At 34.1% G+C, this 19354-nt stretch overlaps 1 protein-coding gene across 1 annotated transcript in view; it reads right to left on the reverse strand.

Moving 5' to 3' along the window:
- The window catches only part of LOC128217133 (uncharacterized), a 31039-nt gene extending 11697 nt beyond the window's left edge, over positions 1-19342 (reverse strand). Inside the window, exons 1-14 of the mRNA XM_052924045.1 lie at positions 19176-19342; positions 18771-18936; positions 18075-18141; positions 17496-17571; positions 17072-17164; positions 16622-16697; positions 15603-15810; positions 12620-12686; positions 11385-11451; positions 10870-10950; positions 6175-6273; positions 3888-3990; positions 1817-1870; positions 725-792 (exon numbers count right to left, since the gene is read on the reverse strand). Coding sequence (XP_052780005.1) covers positions 725-792; positions 1817-1870; positions 3888-3990; positions 6175-6273; positions 10870-10950; positions 11385-11451; positions 12620-12686; positions 15603-15810; positions 16622-16697; positions 17072-17164; positions 17496-17571; positions 18075-18141; positions 18771-18936; positions 19176-19241 — 1291 coding nt within the window. The 5' untranslated portion in view covers positions 19242-19342. The remainder of the gene's footprint in view (positions 1-724; positions 793-1816; positions 1871-3887; positions 3991-6174; positions 6274-10869; positions 10951-11384; positions 11452-12619; positions 12687-15602; positions 15811-16621; positions 16698-17071; positions 17165-17495; positions 17572-18074; positions 18142-18770; positions 18937-19175) is intronic.
- Between the last annotated feature and the right edge of the window lie 12 nt (positions 19343-19354).

A 19354-nucleotide genomic window follows, 5' to 3' on the forward strand; every position in this document is an offset into this window, starting at 1 on the left:
AGAATAACAAAACAAGAGGGCCATGATGGCTTTAAATCGCTCACCTGAGTGAAAGTTTTTTGGTTTTTTTATATTGAGAATGAATGAGTTTATTGGTTGAGATCAATGCAACTAGGGATAAAACAATGATCGAGTATCGTCAAATCTTGTAGTGATTATGGTCATCCAAGCACAACATTGAAATTTGTTTTTAAAACTGAGCACATGGTCTAAATTGCATTGCTGTAGCTTCAAAAATAAGAATGTAGGTCAAAAGGGGTGGGCCAGCTTTGAACCCGGCGGCATAATTTGAACAAACTTGGTATATGACCACTAGACAATGTTACACAACAAAAAACTAAGATCAAGGCCTCATGTTTTTTGTCAAGAAGACTTTTAAAGTTTTTCCTTTTGGTTGCCATGACAACCAGGGTTCTGCATTTAAACCATTCTTTAAACAATTTTGAAAAGGTATCATATAAGGAACATCCCTGAAAAGTTTCATCTAAATTAGCCAGGTGGTTTAGGAGGATAACGTAGCAATTATTAAGGGACAACGGACAGACGCTGGACAGATGGGTATTGGTAAATCTCATCCAGTGCACTATGTTCTCAGGTGAGCGAAAAACATAATAAATCTTGAAAATACACTTAGAAACTTGTTTATCATGGAATGTAACTCATTGAATGCTTTGGACACATATCTTCAAAAAATCATGTCCTATATCTTGCATATAATACCAACCTGGGCTTGACAGAGTGGTCGGTCCTGATTTTATACACGTACAAGGAACAACTGTAGACCATGGACCACTGAAATAAATCCACATGTACATTTATAAAAGTTAGATGAACACAGCATGAAAAGCCCATTATTACTGTGAACTCATTAATTATGAAGTTTGCACAGTTTAAAATACTGTAAAGAAACTCAGACCAAAAGGAAAATAAGGAACAGTTCAGCTTTTTTTATAATCAGTAGGGTATAAAAATCGGACAAAAAACATAATCGATTATCAGAAATATTCGGCGTAGTTCTTCCAATAAATCATCAAAATTGATTCACGTAAAATTGATGGAAATTTTGTATAAAAAAAAAAGGGCACATATTTTACTACAGAATATTCAGGTTAATCATGAAAACGTGCAATCCTAGCCTAGTGAGATAATTGATTTTCGATTATTGAGAATCGTAATGCTTTATCGTATGCTTAAAATATTATTACTTATCGATTATCGCAAATTCCAGAGGTCAGTTTTTCGACATTACTTGATCATCCTTTAATCCCCAATAAATAGTATAAAGCCAGCATGAGAATTGAACTAGTGGTTTTATGCATGTAGAGATGAAACAGACTTGTCTAAAAGTACATTTTTTTAAAGCAAAACCCCACCGAAAATTGGGGACCCACTGGGAAAAATTGTCAGGATCCCACCCCCATCCCAATGGGATCCCAGTGGGAAAATTCGTTGGGATCCCATCGGGATGAGGGTGGGATCCCATTCTCATCCCACTGGGAAAATTCCTCGTGATCCCACTCTCATCCCACTGGGAAAATTCGTCGGGATCCCATTGGGTCCCATTTGGAATCCCGCCAGGACCTACTGGGTAAAAATTTTCAGGATCCCACTGAATGACGCAGATGCCGGGGGTAGTAGTATAATAGCTCTCCTGTAATAGCTCTCCTAATATATAATATATATATATATATATATAGTCAAGCTAAAAATGTTATTAAATTAGAACAAATCACAAACAAATGCTTTAAGCATCACCAAGGCAGGAAAACATTGATGTAAGAACAATGACATGGATCAATCGAAGGATGTTACTTACTTAAGGGTCGACCCTTTTTGAAGTTCGAATGTGCGAACCATCTGAGGGCTGTCCCTAAAATCATAGACACAAATATATATCAAGTCTGATAGGATATATAAAAAGTAAAAAATTAACCTTTCTATACATAAATCACATCATTGGGCTTAGAAATGTAAAATCATAATATTTCTTGTTTCCACAAATTTCACACATTTAAATAAATACCAATATTTTATAGAATTTAAGTTGATACTATGGGCTGATCCAAATCACCCTCAAATGTTTTGGTATTAGAAACCACTATTGGTCTTCATTTTAGCGGGCAAAGAGTACGTAAGTTACCCTGGTTAAGATCAAGTTCATGGCCTCTTGGGCAAGAGGCAGAGATCTGGTTTGGTTCAAGCACATGACCTCTTGGACGAGAGGCAGAGATATGGTTTGGTTCAAGCACATGACCTTTTGGGTGAGAGGCAAAGATCTGGTTATGTTCAAGCCCATAACCTCTTGGATGAAAGACAGAGATCTGGTTTGGTTAAAGCCCAGGAGCTCTTCAGATGGTGAGAGGCAGAGATCTCTTACACTTATGAGACAATATTGTATTCCCCACTACATGTCAATTTGATGATTTGATAGAGTGAATCAGTTGGGTTAAAGAATGTATCGGGGAAGACATGAAGCAAGGTTTTCAGAAAGAATTCTCGGATTTTACATAAAGAAAGGGACCACCATTCCCACAAACATAAAAGAGGCAGTTGTTAAGCGATGACATTTTAACAAACAGCAAATTCCATTATAGGTCTTCTGTTGCACAAGCTCTTTAATGTTATTGAAAAAGAATAACAAGAGGCACATCAGTGCCTGTGCTCCACTGGCCAAAAGGTTCAAGCAAAGACCACCTAACGAACATTTTCGTCAAGTTTCATAGAAATACAATCATCAATTTTTGAGGAGAAGTTATTTAAAAAAAAAATTTACTTTAATAGCTCTGGCTGCCATGTTGTGCAGTGGACCGAAATGATTTGGGCAATTTGAGTAAAGGAGCACCAAACAAACATTTCTGTCAAGTTTTATCGAAAAAAGGTCATCGGTTTCGACGACAAGTCGTATAAAGTTTTTTTTATTTTTTAGCTCTGGCAGCCATGGTGTGCAGTGGACTGGAACCATTTAACAAATTTTGGTTAATGAACACCCAAGGAACATTTCTGTCAAGTTTCATCAAAATCTGATCATCAGTTTCTGAGGAGAAGTGGTGTAAAGGTTTTTCCTATTTTTAGCTCTGGCTGCCATGTTGTGCAGCAGACCAGAACTGTTTGGGCTATTTTGGTTAAGGACTACCCAAGTAACATTTCTGTCAAGTTTCATTGCAATACGATCATCGGTTTTTGAGGAGAAGTCGTTTAAAGATTTTGCTATTTTTAGCTGTGGCGGCCATATTGTGCAATGGACCAGAACCATTTGAGCAATTTTAATAAAGGACCACCCAAGGAACATTACTGTCAAGTTTCATCAAAATCTGCCGAACCGTTTCAGAGGAGATGTCGTTCAAAGATTTTGCTATTTTTAGCTCTGGCAGCCATATTGTGCAATGGACCGGAACCATTTGAGCAATTTTGGTAAAGGACCACCAACATTCAGGAACATTCCTGTGAAGTTTTGTCAAAATCCGCTTATCAGTTTCAGAGGAGATGTCGTTTAAAGTAAAAGTTTACGCACGCACGCACGCACGCACGCACGCACGCACGCACTCACGACGGACAATCTGTGACGACATAAAGCGCAAATAATAAGTGTATTTATTAATGGTATTTTTCTATAAATAGACTGATTATAACATGATCAATGATAAAACGGTGACGAAAAAGGTAAGATTAAATTAAAAAGATGTTTGAACAAATAGTGATTCCAATGAACATGTGACCTTGGTGTAGGTCAAGGACATTCCATGATATTTGAATCTCAGTGGCATCTCAAGACATGCAAAAATGGTGACCCTGACCTTTGACCTCAAAATTAAAAAAGAATCAATCTGGCATGCAAAATTGGTGACAAATATGGAAAATTAAAGGCAAAACAAATTAGAAACACCCACCATCCATAAACAGTGATTCCTGTGAGTGTATGATCATAACGTAGGTCAAGGACACACCAGGCCTGATGAAAATCTGCGGCCAGCCAACAGCTACAGGGGTCATCTAGTAAAACATACATGCACAGGGGGTTGGTGAAGGGGTCATGCTGGGTAGGGGCATTAGCTGTGTTTGTTATATTGTAAAAATATTGTTCTTTGCATGGATTAGTTTTGAACAGAAACCATTATTCTAACATCATTGTGTTTATTTTAATCTATGCATAGTGATATATATTTAAAAAGGCTTCATATATGGCATGAAAAAAAAACAGTTAAAAAAAGACATTACCGTAGCTTGTCATTTAGGGAATCATTTTAAAACCCAGGAATAAACTTTCTCAGCTTGAAAAAGATATTTAAGCACAGGAAAGTACTTAATACAGAGATAGGGTTTTAAAAGAAACATACATGTATAATATCACATGTATCTGATAACGGTATAATTGCAATGGAATATTTGGATATGCTATGCCCCTACCATGTGAAAGAAACAAATAAGAAACACCAAACAGAAAAAAAACACAAAACAAATGCTTGACTGTGTAACAGAACAGTTATAGCTAGATTTTTTTAATCGACGGAATTAAAAGTGGTAATGTCGGCACCTATTTCGTATGTACCGTTGGGTAACCTGAATGAGAAGTATTATTATAGGCTTACAAAGCCAAAGTTAAGTCTGGTAGAATATTTTTTGTCAAAAAAGCAATGAGTAAAAGGTTTCATAAAAAAATATCATGCTTTAATAACATTTTTTAAGTTTTATTTAAACATTTTTAACAAAAAAGATGAATAAAATTAATGGCAAACAAACTTAGGCTTTGTTCATATATCCACAGGTGCCACATGAAAAATACACAGTAAATTTTATCAAACTGTAAATTAACAAAGGTCAGAAACAAACGATTTTTATTTATTTAAAGAAATAATCCAAAAAAAAATATCCTGCCCCCTGTGTAAAGGCAGAAAAAAAACTCTAACAATTTTACTTCAAAATTAAGTACAGTCCAGGCCAAAAATATGCAAACAACCATAGAATGATATATTTGGCCAATGCTCAGAACTTAAGGGACAGTGTCACAGATTGGCACCAAAAAAAGTTTTTTTTATAACAAATCTCATGACAATTATCTTATAGAATGTGTTACGCTTTAATATCATAATTGTAAAAAAAAGTACCAAAATGTAAAATAAAAATGTGTCGGAGACCGGGCTCGAACCAGCGTCGCCAAAATTGAAGTCCTGCGTCTTACTCACTGAGCTACAAAGGCTAACTCTATTCGAGTGACATAATTAAGCTATACATCTACCTCGGTTATATCACGTGATAACACCGACTAGCCAATCACGCATAAGGAATGAATTCTACCTGGTAGACATACCCAGTAATCTTTTTTAATGGAAAAATACGAAATAACTGCTAAACTTAGATAAATTGTAAACTATGTGGTACTTCAGTTAGTAAGTTTCAATGCATTGTACACATCGATGCCAAATTTATGTCAGTTTTTTTACATTTTTTTTCCCGCTATTTTATCATACGTGAGACAGCCCCATTAACAACGTTGTTAACATTATGATTGTTAACTTTTAAATCTTCAATCCTCTTGGGATATTATTATGAACAGTCTCAAGTCTGAATTCAGATTCAAGTTTCAAAACTACAATTTTTAATTTCGTTGTATCTTTCTTTCTTGTAAAGTATTGAAGATCAAATTTGCTGTTCACATTTTATTTGAGTATATGGACATATCATAAAAATGGTTAATCTTTAAAGTTAACAACAATCTTGTTAACCATGTTGTTAACTTTAACAAAGTTCTGAACATCAGCCAGTCGTAGGAGTAAGGGAGCAGGATAACACAAAAGTGAAAAGAAAAACTACAAAACAACTTAACAACAAATTTGCAAATACAAAAACCCACTAAAATATATTTTTTTAATGAATTTTTATTACAAGTATGCTATATCTGGCTCCCCTTGTTCATTAACTCAAACTTCTAATTTTAACTCCATCCCCCTAAAACTTTTGCGTGGTCAATTTTGTGTACAGCTGTTGCAATACCTGGTGCTGTTTTGTGCCCCAAGCCCCACCCAACATTCCTAAAATAAACCCCAACCTAATGCCTTACCATCAAGGATATTGTTGTTGGGTCCATTGGGGTTACAGCTGTTGCAGTATTCGGGGCTGTTTTGTGCCCCAAGCCCCACCCAACACTCCTAAGTAATAAACCCCACCCCCATGCCTTACCATCAAGGATATTGGTGTTGGGTCCATTCGGTGTACAGCTGTTGCAGTAATCGGGGCTGTTTTGTGTCCAGCTGGGGTCATTTGGCAAGATGGGATAGTCTGGAAATGAAATACACATAATTATATCAAACAGGTGAATTAATATTTTAGTCTAGAAAAGTACAACTTTCATGTTCTTAATCCTGCTAGCCCTCATAAACAAGCAACATCTATTTTATGTTTTTAATTTTGTTTTAGCCTTAAATATGTTTTCAAATATTTAGAAATCTCACCAGAATTTCCATGTACAAAATAAAACCCACTAACCCACCCAACTTTTATAAAAGCAAATAGAATATTTAAGTTTTTCTGTTTTGCCATATGAAAAGTATTTGCATAAAAGGTAACTTCTTATTCGACCTGTCTTGTATTTAAGTGAGGTTTCATTACTGTCCAAAGAAAATTTAAATTGATTATTTAAATTTTTAGAAATGACTTTTTTTTTTTTAAGTTTTACCCATTTTGAACATTGTTTATACCCATATAAAAAGATTCATGTTAATTATTTCAAAATTTCAAGAGAAAATAATTTAGGATTTTACTTAACAAGGTTCAGTGACCAAGCATCAGGAGCCTTTTTGTGGGTTAAATGACGAAATTAAATCATAAAAATTGAATATGTGAAACCAGAAATATTGGATTAAGTCTAATAATTATATAAAATGAACATCATTTTAAGACAGTACATGCCACCATGTTAAATTTAGAGAGATACAACCTTTCAAAGTATCCATTTCAGTTAAAAAATATCTGCATTAAAATGTATTTCTTAAACCAAATATATTTGTAGGTCAATTATAATTTACATGCTACATACTGTCAATATATATACCGGTCTATATGTATAAATTCATATGAGTTTAAGAAACAGTTGAGTGAAGTTTAAAACATTAAATGCACTGAACCAAATTAGCTGTAAACTTAAAAATACCTCAAGCCAAAGAGAGTGTTGTTTTTGTGTATATCATCATTTTTGTACCTGTCAGCCACACAGACTCGCTCACAGGTTTAATGTAAGCAACACTTTTTTTGGTCAAATTGAGTGATTTTCTTTGTTCAGAGATAGAGCAAATTCTGTCACATTTTTAAATAGTTATTAACAGTAGAGCTTTATTTTTAAATTTTGATGTTGTTTTATCATTGAAACAAGTATTTTGTTCACAACTTCACATTCCAAACAATGGCAGACCCAATCAAACATATTTAAGTTCCTATGATGTTAAATACTGTTCATATTAACTCTTGATAAAATTGATGAACATGTGGCTAATTCATGTTTGAACATGTGGCCAATTTATGTTTGAACATATGGCCAATTCCTGTTTGAATATGTGGTCAATTTAGGTTTGATCATGTGGTCACTTTGTGTTAGAACATGCGGTCAATTTATGTTGGAACATTTGGTCACTTCATGTTTGAACATGTGGTCAATTTATGTTGGAACATTTGGTCACTTTTTGTTTAAACATGTGGTCATTTTATTGTTCCAACATGTGGCCAATTGATGTTTGAACATATGGTCAATTTATGTACAAACATGTGGCCCCGTTTGAACATGTGGCCAATTTATGTTTGAAAATGTTGTTAATTTATGTTCCAACGTGTGGCTACAATGTATTTGAACATGTGGCCAATTTATGTTCGAACATGTCGTCACTTTATGTTCACCAATGGTTGACAAAAAGTATTTTATATATGAAAAAGTATTTGAGTGCATATTTTTGTAAACAAGAGGCCAGAATGCTCTACTGGCATGGCTCTTATCGTAATTTTAATTCCAAAGCATGTATGTATGGGTAATATGCATACTGTTACTAATAGTTCACAAAGGCAAGGGAGAAAACCATCCACAAACAGTCAGTACAGGTTGCCTCTCCTAAACTGTAATTTTCACCTCTTTAAAAAAGGCAAGGGAGTGAAAAAGAAAAAAATACAGTCACTGAATACAAGTTGTCTCCCTTAGACTGTATCTTCTTACTTGGCAACAATAGTAATGATAATAAAGGGCCACAATCCAGTAATACTTTTAAGAAAGGAACCAAGCTATCATGGATATCCAATTACTGTATAAGTTTGATTAAGATACTATCAAAACTGAAGACTTTATCATGTTTGCAAGCAATTGCTTACAAACACACGCATGGATGGATGGACGTATGGATGACAGACACTGCCTCATGGCATATAGTAAAAGCCTTTGACCAGTAGAGCTCAAAACAAAACAAATTTCTCAATTTCACAATACAGCACAGGCAGACCTTTATAAACTCAACAACCATAAACAACAAAAAATACAGCTAAAAAGCCCTGAGACGTACCTACTATTTTAGGAGTCTTATAATGTTTACAAAAAACAAGTCTTCATATTAAGTAACATACTATTATTAAAAAAAGGAATGTACTTATTTAGGTAATTATATCATTTATGTGGATATATCAAGAGTAGAATATAGAGTAGGATAGTAGAATATCTGGAAAACAGACAGAAATTTACAGAAAAAACACCAAAATATATCGGGAAATAAGATCTGACAGGTACATCATGCATATTCATTTGGTAAAAATATGGATTTTTCACCAATTTGAATACCAGAAAGGAAATTTACCTAGTTAAGAATAGAAATATATGAAATGTTTTAACAATAAACATTTGTCAATTACAAGCACTCTTACTGCAGGTTGATGACAATCTGTCAAAAATATTACAAAGTTAAATGATGTTAAATAATGAGTTTCAATTGAAAACATTCATGTTAAAACTTCTGTCATACAATGCTTCGGGTATGATAAAAAAAAAGGTAACAGTTGTAGGGTTTAAGCCATTTTTTAAAGGGCATGGTGCTGCAGAAGAGGGCCAGGGTGCTTCGGGAGCAAACATCACATTGAAATCTTTCAGGCTGAGGTTGTGGAGGACTTTTGAATTTGTTAGAAAATGTTAGGTAATGTGTTTAATTTAATTAGTATTATATATAAAATAATATTATTGCCAAATATAAGTTTGTATGTATTTATAATCTAATAATCAGTTTTAATCAAAACAAAATCAATATTTATCAGTCTAATGCATTTTATTCTATGAATGTAGCTTAATTTCTGGTCCCTATGAGGGCAGAAGGATGCTATCAAAAAATGGACAGGGTGCAGCAACCTTCCGTAACAATTTATAGCTAAAACCCTACAGTTGTATCAATAAACACTCTGAAAAATATGGACAACATAAACGTAAATGAATAACTCATTTATGAACCTCAATTCAAATTGGTCACATCTGATATTTTTTAATCACTAATATAATTGACCATCAGAACATGACACTAGATTCAATTCAACATTTCTAACCCAGTACAACTGTTTATTCAAAGTAAATATTGACTGTTAATACTGTTATATACACATATATTATAAGTGACAGGGTTAGTAGGTGACTCAATATGGGATATACGGGGCAAAGGAGGAAACCATATTCGAGTGCGAGCAAAGCTCTTACTTGAATATGGTTTCCTGCGCCCTGTATATCCCATATCGGGTCACCTACTAGCCCCAAAACGTATATATCCCGTCGACAACCTGTTTACATGTTTAAATGTATCATTTATTCATTGGAATATTCATTGGAATTGTAAAATAGATGCCATTTTGGTATGATATAAATTTTGCGACCCAAAATGGAAAAATATGGGGTCAACGTGTGACCAGTCCTTGACCAATGGCGTTGCGTCATTTACATTGGAGGTGTGATATATAATTTATATATTTTAGCTAGATTGTGAAGACACACCTGTAAGCTAATATGAATTTATCTTAAGTCTAGTTCCTGGGCAGAAAGTATTACTGTAGCAAATTGCAAAAAAAAATTAAGTTGTCCACAACTTATCTATTAGCTAGTTTGCACATTTAAATGATATGATTGGTCGACTGTAACTGTTTGATAAATATTGACCAATCAACAACAATAAACATTTTGGATAACTTTAACCAAGTCTAAGGGTTATCTTGTTTTATACATTTGGCTGCTGGTGTCCATTTTCAGAGGCCATGAGAACGCACCCATGACGGGGCTCAAACTTACAACCTCTTTGGCGAGAAACACAACTGGACTTATAGACCACGTTCAACCAGTAAATGTCTTTGCATAATTTGTGTCACATTGGATGTATTTTTGATTAATTTAAAAAATCATCATTAATTTCTGTTGATTTATTTTTGCCTATCTACACAAAACTACATTTTAAAAGTATAACTGACCCTTTTTTTATGAAATAATTTGAGCTGAATTAGTAAGACAGCTATTAACTGTATATATGAATCCGTTTCAATTCCGATGTAGAAATCCTTTGAAGAGACTAAAAGCATTTACAAACTGTCTCAAGTCTGAGTTTAAACTCAAACACAGAAAAGAACTTATATCAAATATAATAATTGTACAATTTCAAATAATAACAAAATTCAGCAAAACTCAACATCAATACTAAACTAGAAGGAAAAATTACAATGAAATGATGAATTGCAGTTTAACCACTTGAGTCTGAACTTTGACATGAGACTGTTTGTAATCATGGCCCAGGGGGAGGGTGGGGGCTCCAACCCACAACATCATGGATGATAAGTGGGGCACTAAACTTCTCTCAATACGGTAACTCCCAATCACTAACTGACCTTTTACTCCCTGGAGCGACATTCCTCTGGACAGTGTCTTCAGAAAACGTGGAACCTGAGTAGCACCAGACTTCTTGTATTCTAGAAAATATTGAAAACTTATTTTCCCTTTTTATTTAAAACCATTTAAAACCACAATTAATCAAGTTTGGATTCCCTGTTTGAACAGCTTATTTAAACATTTAGTTATTTCACTAGTGGGTAAACCCCAAACAATATATTGTAACCCTTGTCCAATGTCATGGCCAAGAAGACATCAAGGTCATGGCAAGAGAAGACATCAAAGTCATGGCCAATGAAGACACCAATATCATGGTCAAAGAAGACATCAATGTCATTGCCAAAGAAGACATCAATGTCATGGCCAAAGAAGACCTCAATGTCATGGCCAAAGAAGTTATCAATGTCATAGCCAAAGGAGATATCAATGTCATAGCCAAAGAAATTCAAGTCATGGCAATATTTTTTTCAATACAAACAAACCAGCCTATTACAGCATAAATGTTTAAATTTACCTTCGAATAAAGCTTTAATTGGGTTCGCCCTAGAATCTGGAAGCCCAGCTAATACTGTTTCTGCAGTCTGAAATAAAACATAGACAGCCCCACTTATTAGATATGTCACAACAAAGACATGCTTGATTTACTGCAGATATCAAATTGATTATCATGCAGGTCACTGAGTGTGCTGTTTACATCATATTCAGAAAATATTTCATGTATGCAATCATTGTTGCCATAAAAATTCCTAAATTTGAAAAAAACTGTCGGCCACTTTTGCAATTTTGTTGGAAATGGTGACAATGGCGATTGCCAGCAATAGATTTTTGACATGACAGTAACTTGCAAACAACAGGGTAGGTAATGAGAGTTATCAAGGCTGGTTAGCTCAACTGGTGGAGCTCCTGACTTGAAAGAAGGGTGTTTTAAATACCGGTAATGATTTTTTTCAAAATATTCACAGTTTTCTTAGATTTTACCTGTTTCATTGTAAAAATGGTAACATAAATGCATACAAAGCCGGGTAGAAAATGCAATGACATCATTTAAAGATGGACTCTTTCTCCCAAATAAGATTACCGGTAACCACAATTAATAAAATTGTTGTAATATACCAAAAAGGGTAAATAAATGTCGAAAACAATGATTCTTATGAAGGATACCAAGTTTAATTCGAAAGAAATGTGCATAAAACACAGTATTTCTAACAAATGAGATGATAGTAGATCACAGTAAATCTTTTAGCATTCACCAATCATTTAATATGTTTGTGTTTTCAGCTATTAAATACATGGTTATAATTTCGTTATCAATAATTAATAATTTCCATAAATGCATTATTTAGTAAGTAGCTTTATCACTCAAAATCATACATGTGAATGTATTGATTTTGAATAAGAGTGTCACTTTAAATTTGTTTTTTGTTATGACATCATTTGATTGAAATATTGTGTGGTTTTCCCATTAAATATCTATTAAACTTTGTTTTTGTAATAATATCAAGCATTAATAAAAAGAAAAATTGTTTGTTGCAGTGTAAGATTGCAATATATATCACCTTGTGAACACCAAAAGTAAATATTTCACCCATGGCAAAGCCACATGTGGTAAAATATTACTTAAGGTGCATATCTGAAACTGAAACAACCAATTATCCTCTATATCACCTATATTCATGTTGTGTAAAATATGAATAATATCAATTGGAAATTGCTTGCTCAGTTTCACATATAATGTAATGTCTAGGTTACCTCATTTTTGCTGTTTTTCACATCCGTTTTTGCACCATACTTTAACAACGTTTCAATGACTTGTAACCTAAAATAAAGTATACATGTACATGTTAAATAACAACTCTTTTTAGAACATTTTATCATAACCAGTACTGTGTTCGGGAGTGTTTTCTTTGTTTTCTTCTGCACAATTATTATCTCCCATACCATAACAATAACCAGTAGAATTGGCATAACCAATTTTAGTGTTCAAGCTAGACTTAAATAGCAGGGTGGGGCACCCCGCTGCCCTTATCCAGCAACCTGCTGCAATTTTACTGCACCCTGCTATGCCCTTTTGTTTGATAAGGTCAATTTTCAGAAATAAGTATAAAACTAATTCATAAAGTTAAGGTATTCAAAACAATCTATTAGTATTGAAAGTAGTTAAAACAATATGACTTGAATGTTGGCCCATGCAAAGCATACTCAATGCGTATCAAAAGGGCCTTCATGTAGTACGCTGCATTTTCCAAATCCTGGCTGGAGCACTGAATATTTTCTAACTACCGTGCAGATAAACAAGAGGCACATCAGTGCCTGTGCTCCACTGGCCAAAAGGTTCAAGCAAAGACCACCTAACGAACATTTTCGTCAAGTTTCATAGAAATACAATCATCAATTTTTGAGGAGAAGTTATTTAAAAAAAAAATTTACTTTAATAGCTCTGGCTGCCATGTTGTGCAGTGGACCGAAATGATTTGGGCAATTTGAGTAAAGGAGCACCAAACAAACATTTCTGTCAAGTTTTATCGAAAAAAGGTCATCGGTTTCGGCGACAAGTCGTATAAAGTTTTTTTTAATTTTTAGCTCTGGCAGCCATGGTGTGCAGTGGACTGGAACCATTTAACAAATTTTGGTTAATGACCACCCAAGGAACATTTCTGTCAAGTTTCATCAAAATCTGATCATCGGTTATCATTTAATCTGAATAGATTATGAAGCAAATATCTAACCTGAACAAGAACTGACGAGATAGAATCGACTTGGTGTTTCACTTACACTTTTCGGCCATTTAAGTTACTAAAAATAGCTGTTTCATAAACTTTCAGAATGTCACTTAAACGAAAATTAATGTTCAGTCTATATATACTTTCCTATGTATAAATGTAAGGTTTTTAAATTGATCTTTTTGTGAGAACTTTATGCTTATATGTTTACTCATAAATTATTATTGTTTAAAAATTATTTAAAGATGCTATACGTGAAAAATTAAGACATTATTTTTTTTTCTATTAAAGGGAGGTAATTCAGTAGTAAAATGTAATCAAAGCTATTAAAGCATGGCATTTCTTTTCTAACCATGTTGATATTATTACAGTCTATTCAAGCAAGATGCCTTTTGTTTTTACATAGTACCCATAGGTTCTGAAAAACAAGGAGCACTATTCCCAACAGAAGGATGTCACTCCCTATCACTGCATGAGCATCATAATAAAGAAATGTTTACTCAAACTGCAAGCTGCTCAATTGAAATAGGTATTTACCTCAAGCATACAGTTTTATAATGTGGCAAAATAGTCGGACTACTAGATTGTCATTCGGACTAGTAAAATATGCCATTATGCTAGTCCAACTGGCTAGTAGGTTAAAATGTTTTTCGTGAAGACTGCGGACGAGAAGTCCTTAAAGGTTTTTCTATTTTTAACTCTCGCAGCCATGTTGTGCAGCGGACCGGAACCATTTGGGCAATTTTGGTTAAAGGGCATCCCGATGAACATTTATGTAAAGTTTCATCAAAATCTGATAATCGGTTTCTGAGAAGATGTAGTTTAACGTTTTTTTCTATTCTTAGCTCTGGTGCCCATGTTGTGCAGCAGACCAGAACTGTTTGGGCTATTTTGGTTAAGGACTACCCAAGTAACATTTCTGTCAAGTTTCATTGCAATACGATCATCGGTTTCTGAGGAGAAGTCGTTTAAAGGTTTTTCTATTTTTACCTCTGGGGGCCATCTTGTGCAGTGGACCGAAACCATTGAAGCAAATTTGATAAAGGACCATCCAAGGAACATTTCTGTTAAGTTTCATCAAAATCTGATCATCGGTTTCTGAGAAGATGTTCTTTAAAGGTTTTTCTATTTTTTTGCCCTGGCAGCCATGTTGTGCAGCGGACCGGAACCATTTGAGCAATTTTGGTTAAGGACCACCCAAGGAACAATTCTGTCAAGTTTCATCAAAATCTGCCTATCCGTTTCAGAGGAGATGTCGTTTAAAGATTTTGCTATTTTTAGCTGTGGCGGCCATATTGTGCAATGGACCAGAACCATTTGAGCAATTTTAATAAAGGACCACCCAAGGAACATTACTGTCAAGTTTCATCAAAATCTGCCGAACCGTTTCAGAGGAGATGTCGTTTAAAGATTTTGCTATTTTTAGCTCTGGCGGCCATATTGTGCAATGGACCGGAACCATTTGAGCAATTTTGGTAAAGGACCACCAAAGGAACATTCCTGTGAAGTTTTGTCAAAATCCGCTTATCAGTTTCAGAGGAGATGTCGTTTAAAGTAAAAGTTTACGCACGCACGCACGCACGCACGCACTCACGACGGACAATCTGTGACGACATAAGCTCCATGGCCTTCGGCCAGTGGAGCTAAAAAAATGCTAACCACTTATACTGCAAGCAAATTTTATGCGTTTATTTATACAACAAAAGTAACATCAGCCGCAACCCTTGCGATGAAATATGTAACAGACATGCAAAAGCCATACAAGCCATTATATATTTCATCAATTTGTTTATAAGTCATGTTGCCCTATTACAATTATGTATGGCTCTTTGTATCTCTGTGAATAATCTTTGTTTTTCTTCATGTTTTTTGTTGTTTTTTTAATCAATTCTTAATTAATTATATTAAATTATACATGCCTACCTGCCCAGATTTTTACATTAAGTTCATGGATTCAAAAAAAAAAAAATTGTGTAAGGTTTACACTTAGAAAACAGAGATAATTCACACACCTATTATATCGCACAGCCTCCTGTAAAGCAGTTGAGTCCATTTCCTTGTCCAGGGTATTTGGGTCATAACCATAATCCAACAGAAGCTCCATCCCCTCTTTATATCCCCGTATGGAAGCTTCCAACATTGCCTGGGTGTTTGGCTCTGTTGTTGTGCGTTTGGAATCCTCGAGGCCATGATCGTGGTCCAGAAGTATCGATACAGCATCTAAGAATATTTGAAGGTATTCAACATGGTACGACTGTGAATTACTGTAGTACCCATAAGAAATCTGATTAAATTACATCTGATATATGAAATCAGTCTTCTTATCAAATAATCACTATACTTTTTTAAATTATAAAATCTAAGATGTAAAATTAAAACAACAATTAACCGTTTTGATTGTATTATATTGTTTAAATTGTTTTATGTTCAACATTGCTTTTGAATTCTGCATTTAGGGCTGGAGGCCTTTCAGTGCAATAATCCTATGTTATGTTATGTTAAGGAGGTACATGTGAAAACTAGCATGTGAAAAACAAAGACTTCGAAGGTGCACAGGCCATACTCTATGTTGTTAGGCTAAAGAAGGTCAGACATGATGCCATAAAAAGGGCACAAAATGGGTTTTCACTTGATAGATGCCAAAATTATTCATGTTTCTTTCGTGCATCCATCAAGTGTCCTAGATTGTGCATCTTTTAGATCTACTAAATATTCACTGTGAATAATTGTCGATCAAAAATAGTCAAGATCTATTTCTGCCGTAAACATGGAATATATCCTAGAGATTGCCAATGGTTCAAGATTTTGCAAGATTCTGCCGTAAACTTGGAATATATCCTAGAGATTGCCAATGGTTCAAGATTTTGCATGGCTCTGCCGTAATCATCACCAGATATGTGTCAATACCTGGAAATATTTTCTTCGAAAAAAAGACAATCTTAAAGAGCTTGCATGTTTAATTGCTATTGTCCAAATGAAATAACTTAGAATCTCAACTCATAACCTCCAATTTTAATATTAAAAATTTTACCTGTTCTTTTAAACATGATGGCTAGATCAAGGGCTTCTTTATGGTCCCTGTTCATGATAGTATGGTCGGCTCCTTTCTGTATGAAAAAAAACAACAGCAAATGTTAACATTTCTAAATGTTGTAAAAAAAGATCAATGGCATTTCAAATTATGTAAGAGTTAAGATAGTGGACACCCACAGTCAGTTCTTTTTTTGTTTTGCATAATAGTAGCCACATTGTCATTTCAGGCAAGCAAATGAGCAATAACATTTGACACATTTACAATAATTGCTCTCACTGTAAGTAACTTGAGAATTTTACCATAATTGCTCTTACTGTAAGCAGCTTAATACACTGTAAGCAACTTGAGAAATGTACAATGGTTGCTCTTACCTTAAGCAGCTTGACAAATTTACAATAATTGCTCTCACTGCAAGCAACATGAGTATTTTACAAATAATGCTCTCACCGTAAGCAACTTCAGGAGCATATGCACCCTGTCCCCTTCTATTTGACTCGCAATATGCAACGGTGTGTTTCCATCACTGTTCTGAACATTGACCTGTAGATAATAGAAAAAGAAAACTATTTTTACAAAAACATATTAGCTTGAAATTTAGCTAGCATTTTTAAACAAATCAACAGTGTTTAAATTTCTGGAAACATTCAGATATTGTTTATGACTATATCAATGTTAAGAACCATTTTGGCTAAGCCAAAGGTGATATAGCCCAAAAAATATATTTTGTCTTGTATCAACAGAAGTGTTCATCTACTAAACTAAATCTTGTTGAATTAAGCACATTAATTAATTTTAAGCATCACAGTAATCATATCAAGCATTATGAATTTTAACCAAGTACACCCATGTCTACAATGAACTGTTTGCAAACCTCAGCTCTGTTTTGGAGAAGTAAATCAATAATCTCCATCTTCCCTCCAAAAACTGCCATGTGAAGAGCAGTATTTCTGAAACATAATTTTAACCTACTGTTCAAGTTTAAAGTTAAGAAGTCAGCATGTCACAATACCTACAAGGTGTTGTGAGCTGGTCTTTGCAAGAATTTACTTAACTATGTATCTGGTTTCATAAACAAACTTATTCACACCAACCATACTTATTCATTCATGCCATATTTTCTAGAGACCATTCAGGGGGATTTGTTTGGAAGGGCTGGAAATTCAGGGGGATTTTGGTAATATAGGGCAGGATTTTTTTAGAAGGTCTAAGTTGGGAAATTTCAAAGTATTTTTAGACGCAAGTACGAAAAAATGTATTCACATATATTTTGCTATGAAAATGCTTTAATAAGACTGTCATGAATATATTTTCATAAAATTATGATAATTAAAAAAATGTTCATCAAGTAAAAGAAATTGGGGGTGATCCATTCAGACTAGGGTAGGCATGAATATAAACTGAACCAAAAGTAATACAGGTACAGATCAGATGTACACTGTTTATAGCCTACCCTTTAATATCCTGGACATCGACATCAGCAGAGTGGAAGAGAATATCGTCAACAAACTCCTTGCTTCCTAGTATCAAAAATCAAATACAGGTATATTTATAAACAGTTCCAAAAAACTATAGTTTTATAACAATTTTTGAGTTAAGAATATTTTAGGCTTAAACTGTTCACATGACAATGACCTAAAGGCTATGACATTATTCTGACATTTTTTACTTCACCCAAATGACAAGTTTAAATAGAATTCTTAGCTCCCTGACAGCTGGGACTAATTTTTAATCCTACTCCCAGCTGACAGTGAAAAAGAATTGAGCACAACATTAACAGTATAATTTTTAACCCTGCCATTGTTAGTTAAAGAATAAGAACAACAAAACCCCAAAACACTGATAAATGTTAGTCCACCTAAATAGCAACACTAATATTTTGACATCTTTTTTACTTTGACAGACTAGAGACAGGGATACATAGGAAAAATAAATCAAAATAATAAAAAGTATCCCTGATCGTTCATTGTTATAGCTAGATAAAATGTTTGCCAGCCTTGCTCAAAATCTTTGCTTTATATTACTGAGCTTCTTAAAAATTCTGCAGCCAATTGTAACCATCGTTAAGTAACTGTTAAAATTAGAACAAGCTTATTAATTCAAAACACAAATTAGACACTTCTCTTCAATCTATTTTATTCTCATTTACCATTGAGAACAGCCAGAATCAGTGGTGTGTAGCCTGTTTTCTCCTCTCGACAGTTTATGTTTACATGGTTCAGTTTCAAGCGTAATCTCCCGCCTGGGAATGACTGGTCATCCTTCACTCCAACCTTCGATAATGAACCTAAACCTTTCTCTGGGGATAAGTATTTCTGAAATGTAATAACAGTCTCAACTCTTGGGGCATTTTTTGACATAGCAGCCTAAAAAAGTTCTTGGGTACGACTTCCATGCACAAGGACTGCCAGATTATCAAATTATTTTAAGTATGTCCATATAAATAAATTAGTAGGCTAGGTATCTCACGGTAAGTAATACTGAATATTTGTCAGATTGTAATAGTGGAGTGTAACCTTTCAGTTTTGTTTTTTTAGATTTCTATTTCTCTTACCAATAATTTCGTTCTGTTGTTGTCTCTCACACTTTTTAATAGGTCTGAGTCTTTGACAGGCCCCATTTTAGCAATTCAAGTTGACCACAAAGTCCGAAATCATTAAAAACATTGAATTAAACTTAACTTCCTGTTTACAAATTTTGTGCTTAAAATATTATGACGTTGTGTAAATCGCA

This window comes from Mya arenaria, chromosome 14 (assembly GCF_026914265.1).
Source record: "Mya arenaria isolate MELC-2E11 chromosome 14, ASM2691426v1".
In the NCBI taxonomy this organism is placed as follows: Eukaryota; Metazoa; Mollusca; class Bivalvia; order Myida; family Myidae; genus Mya; species Mya arenaria.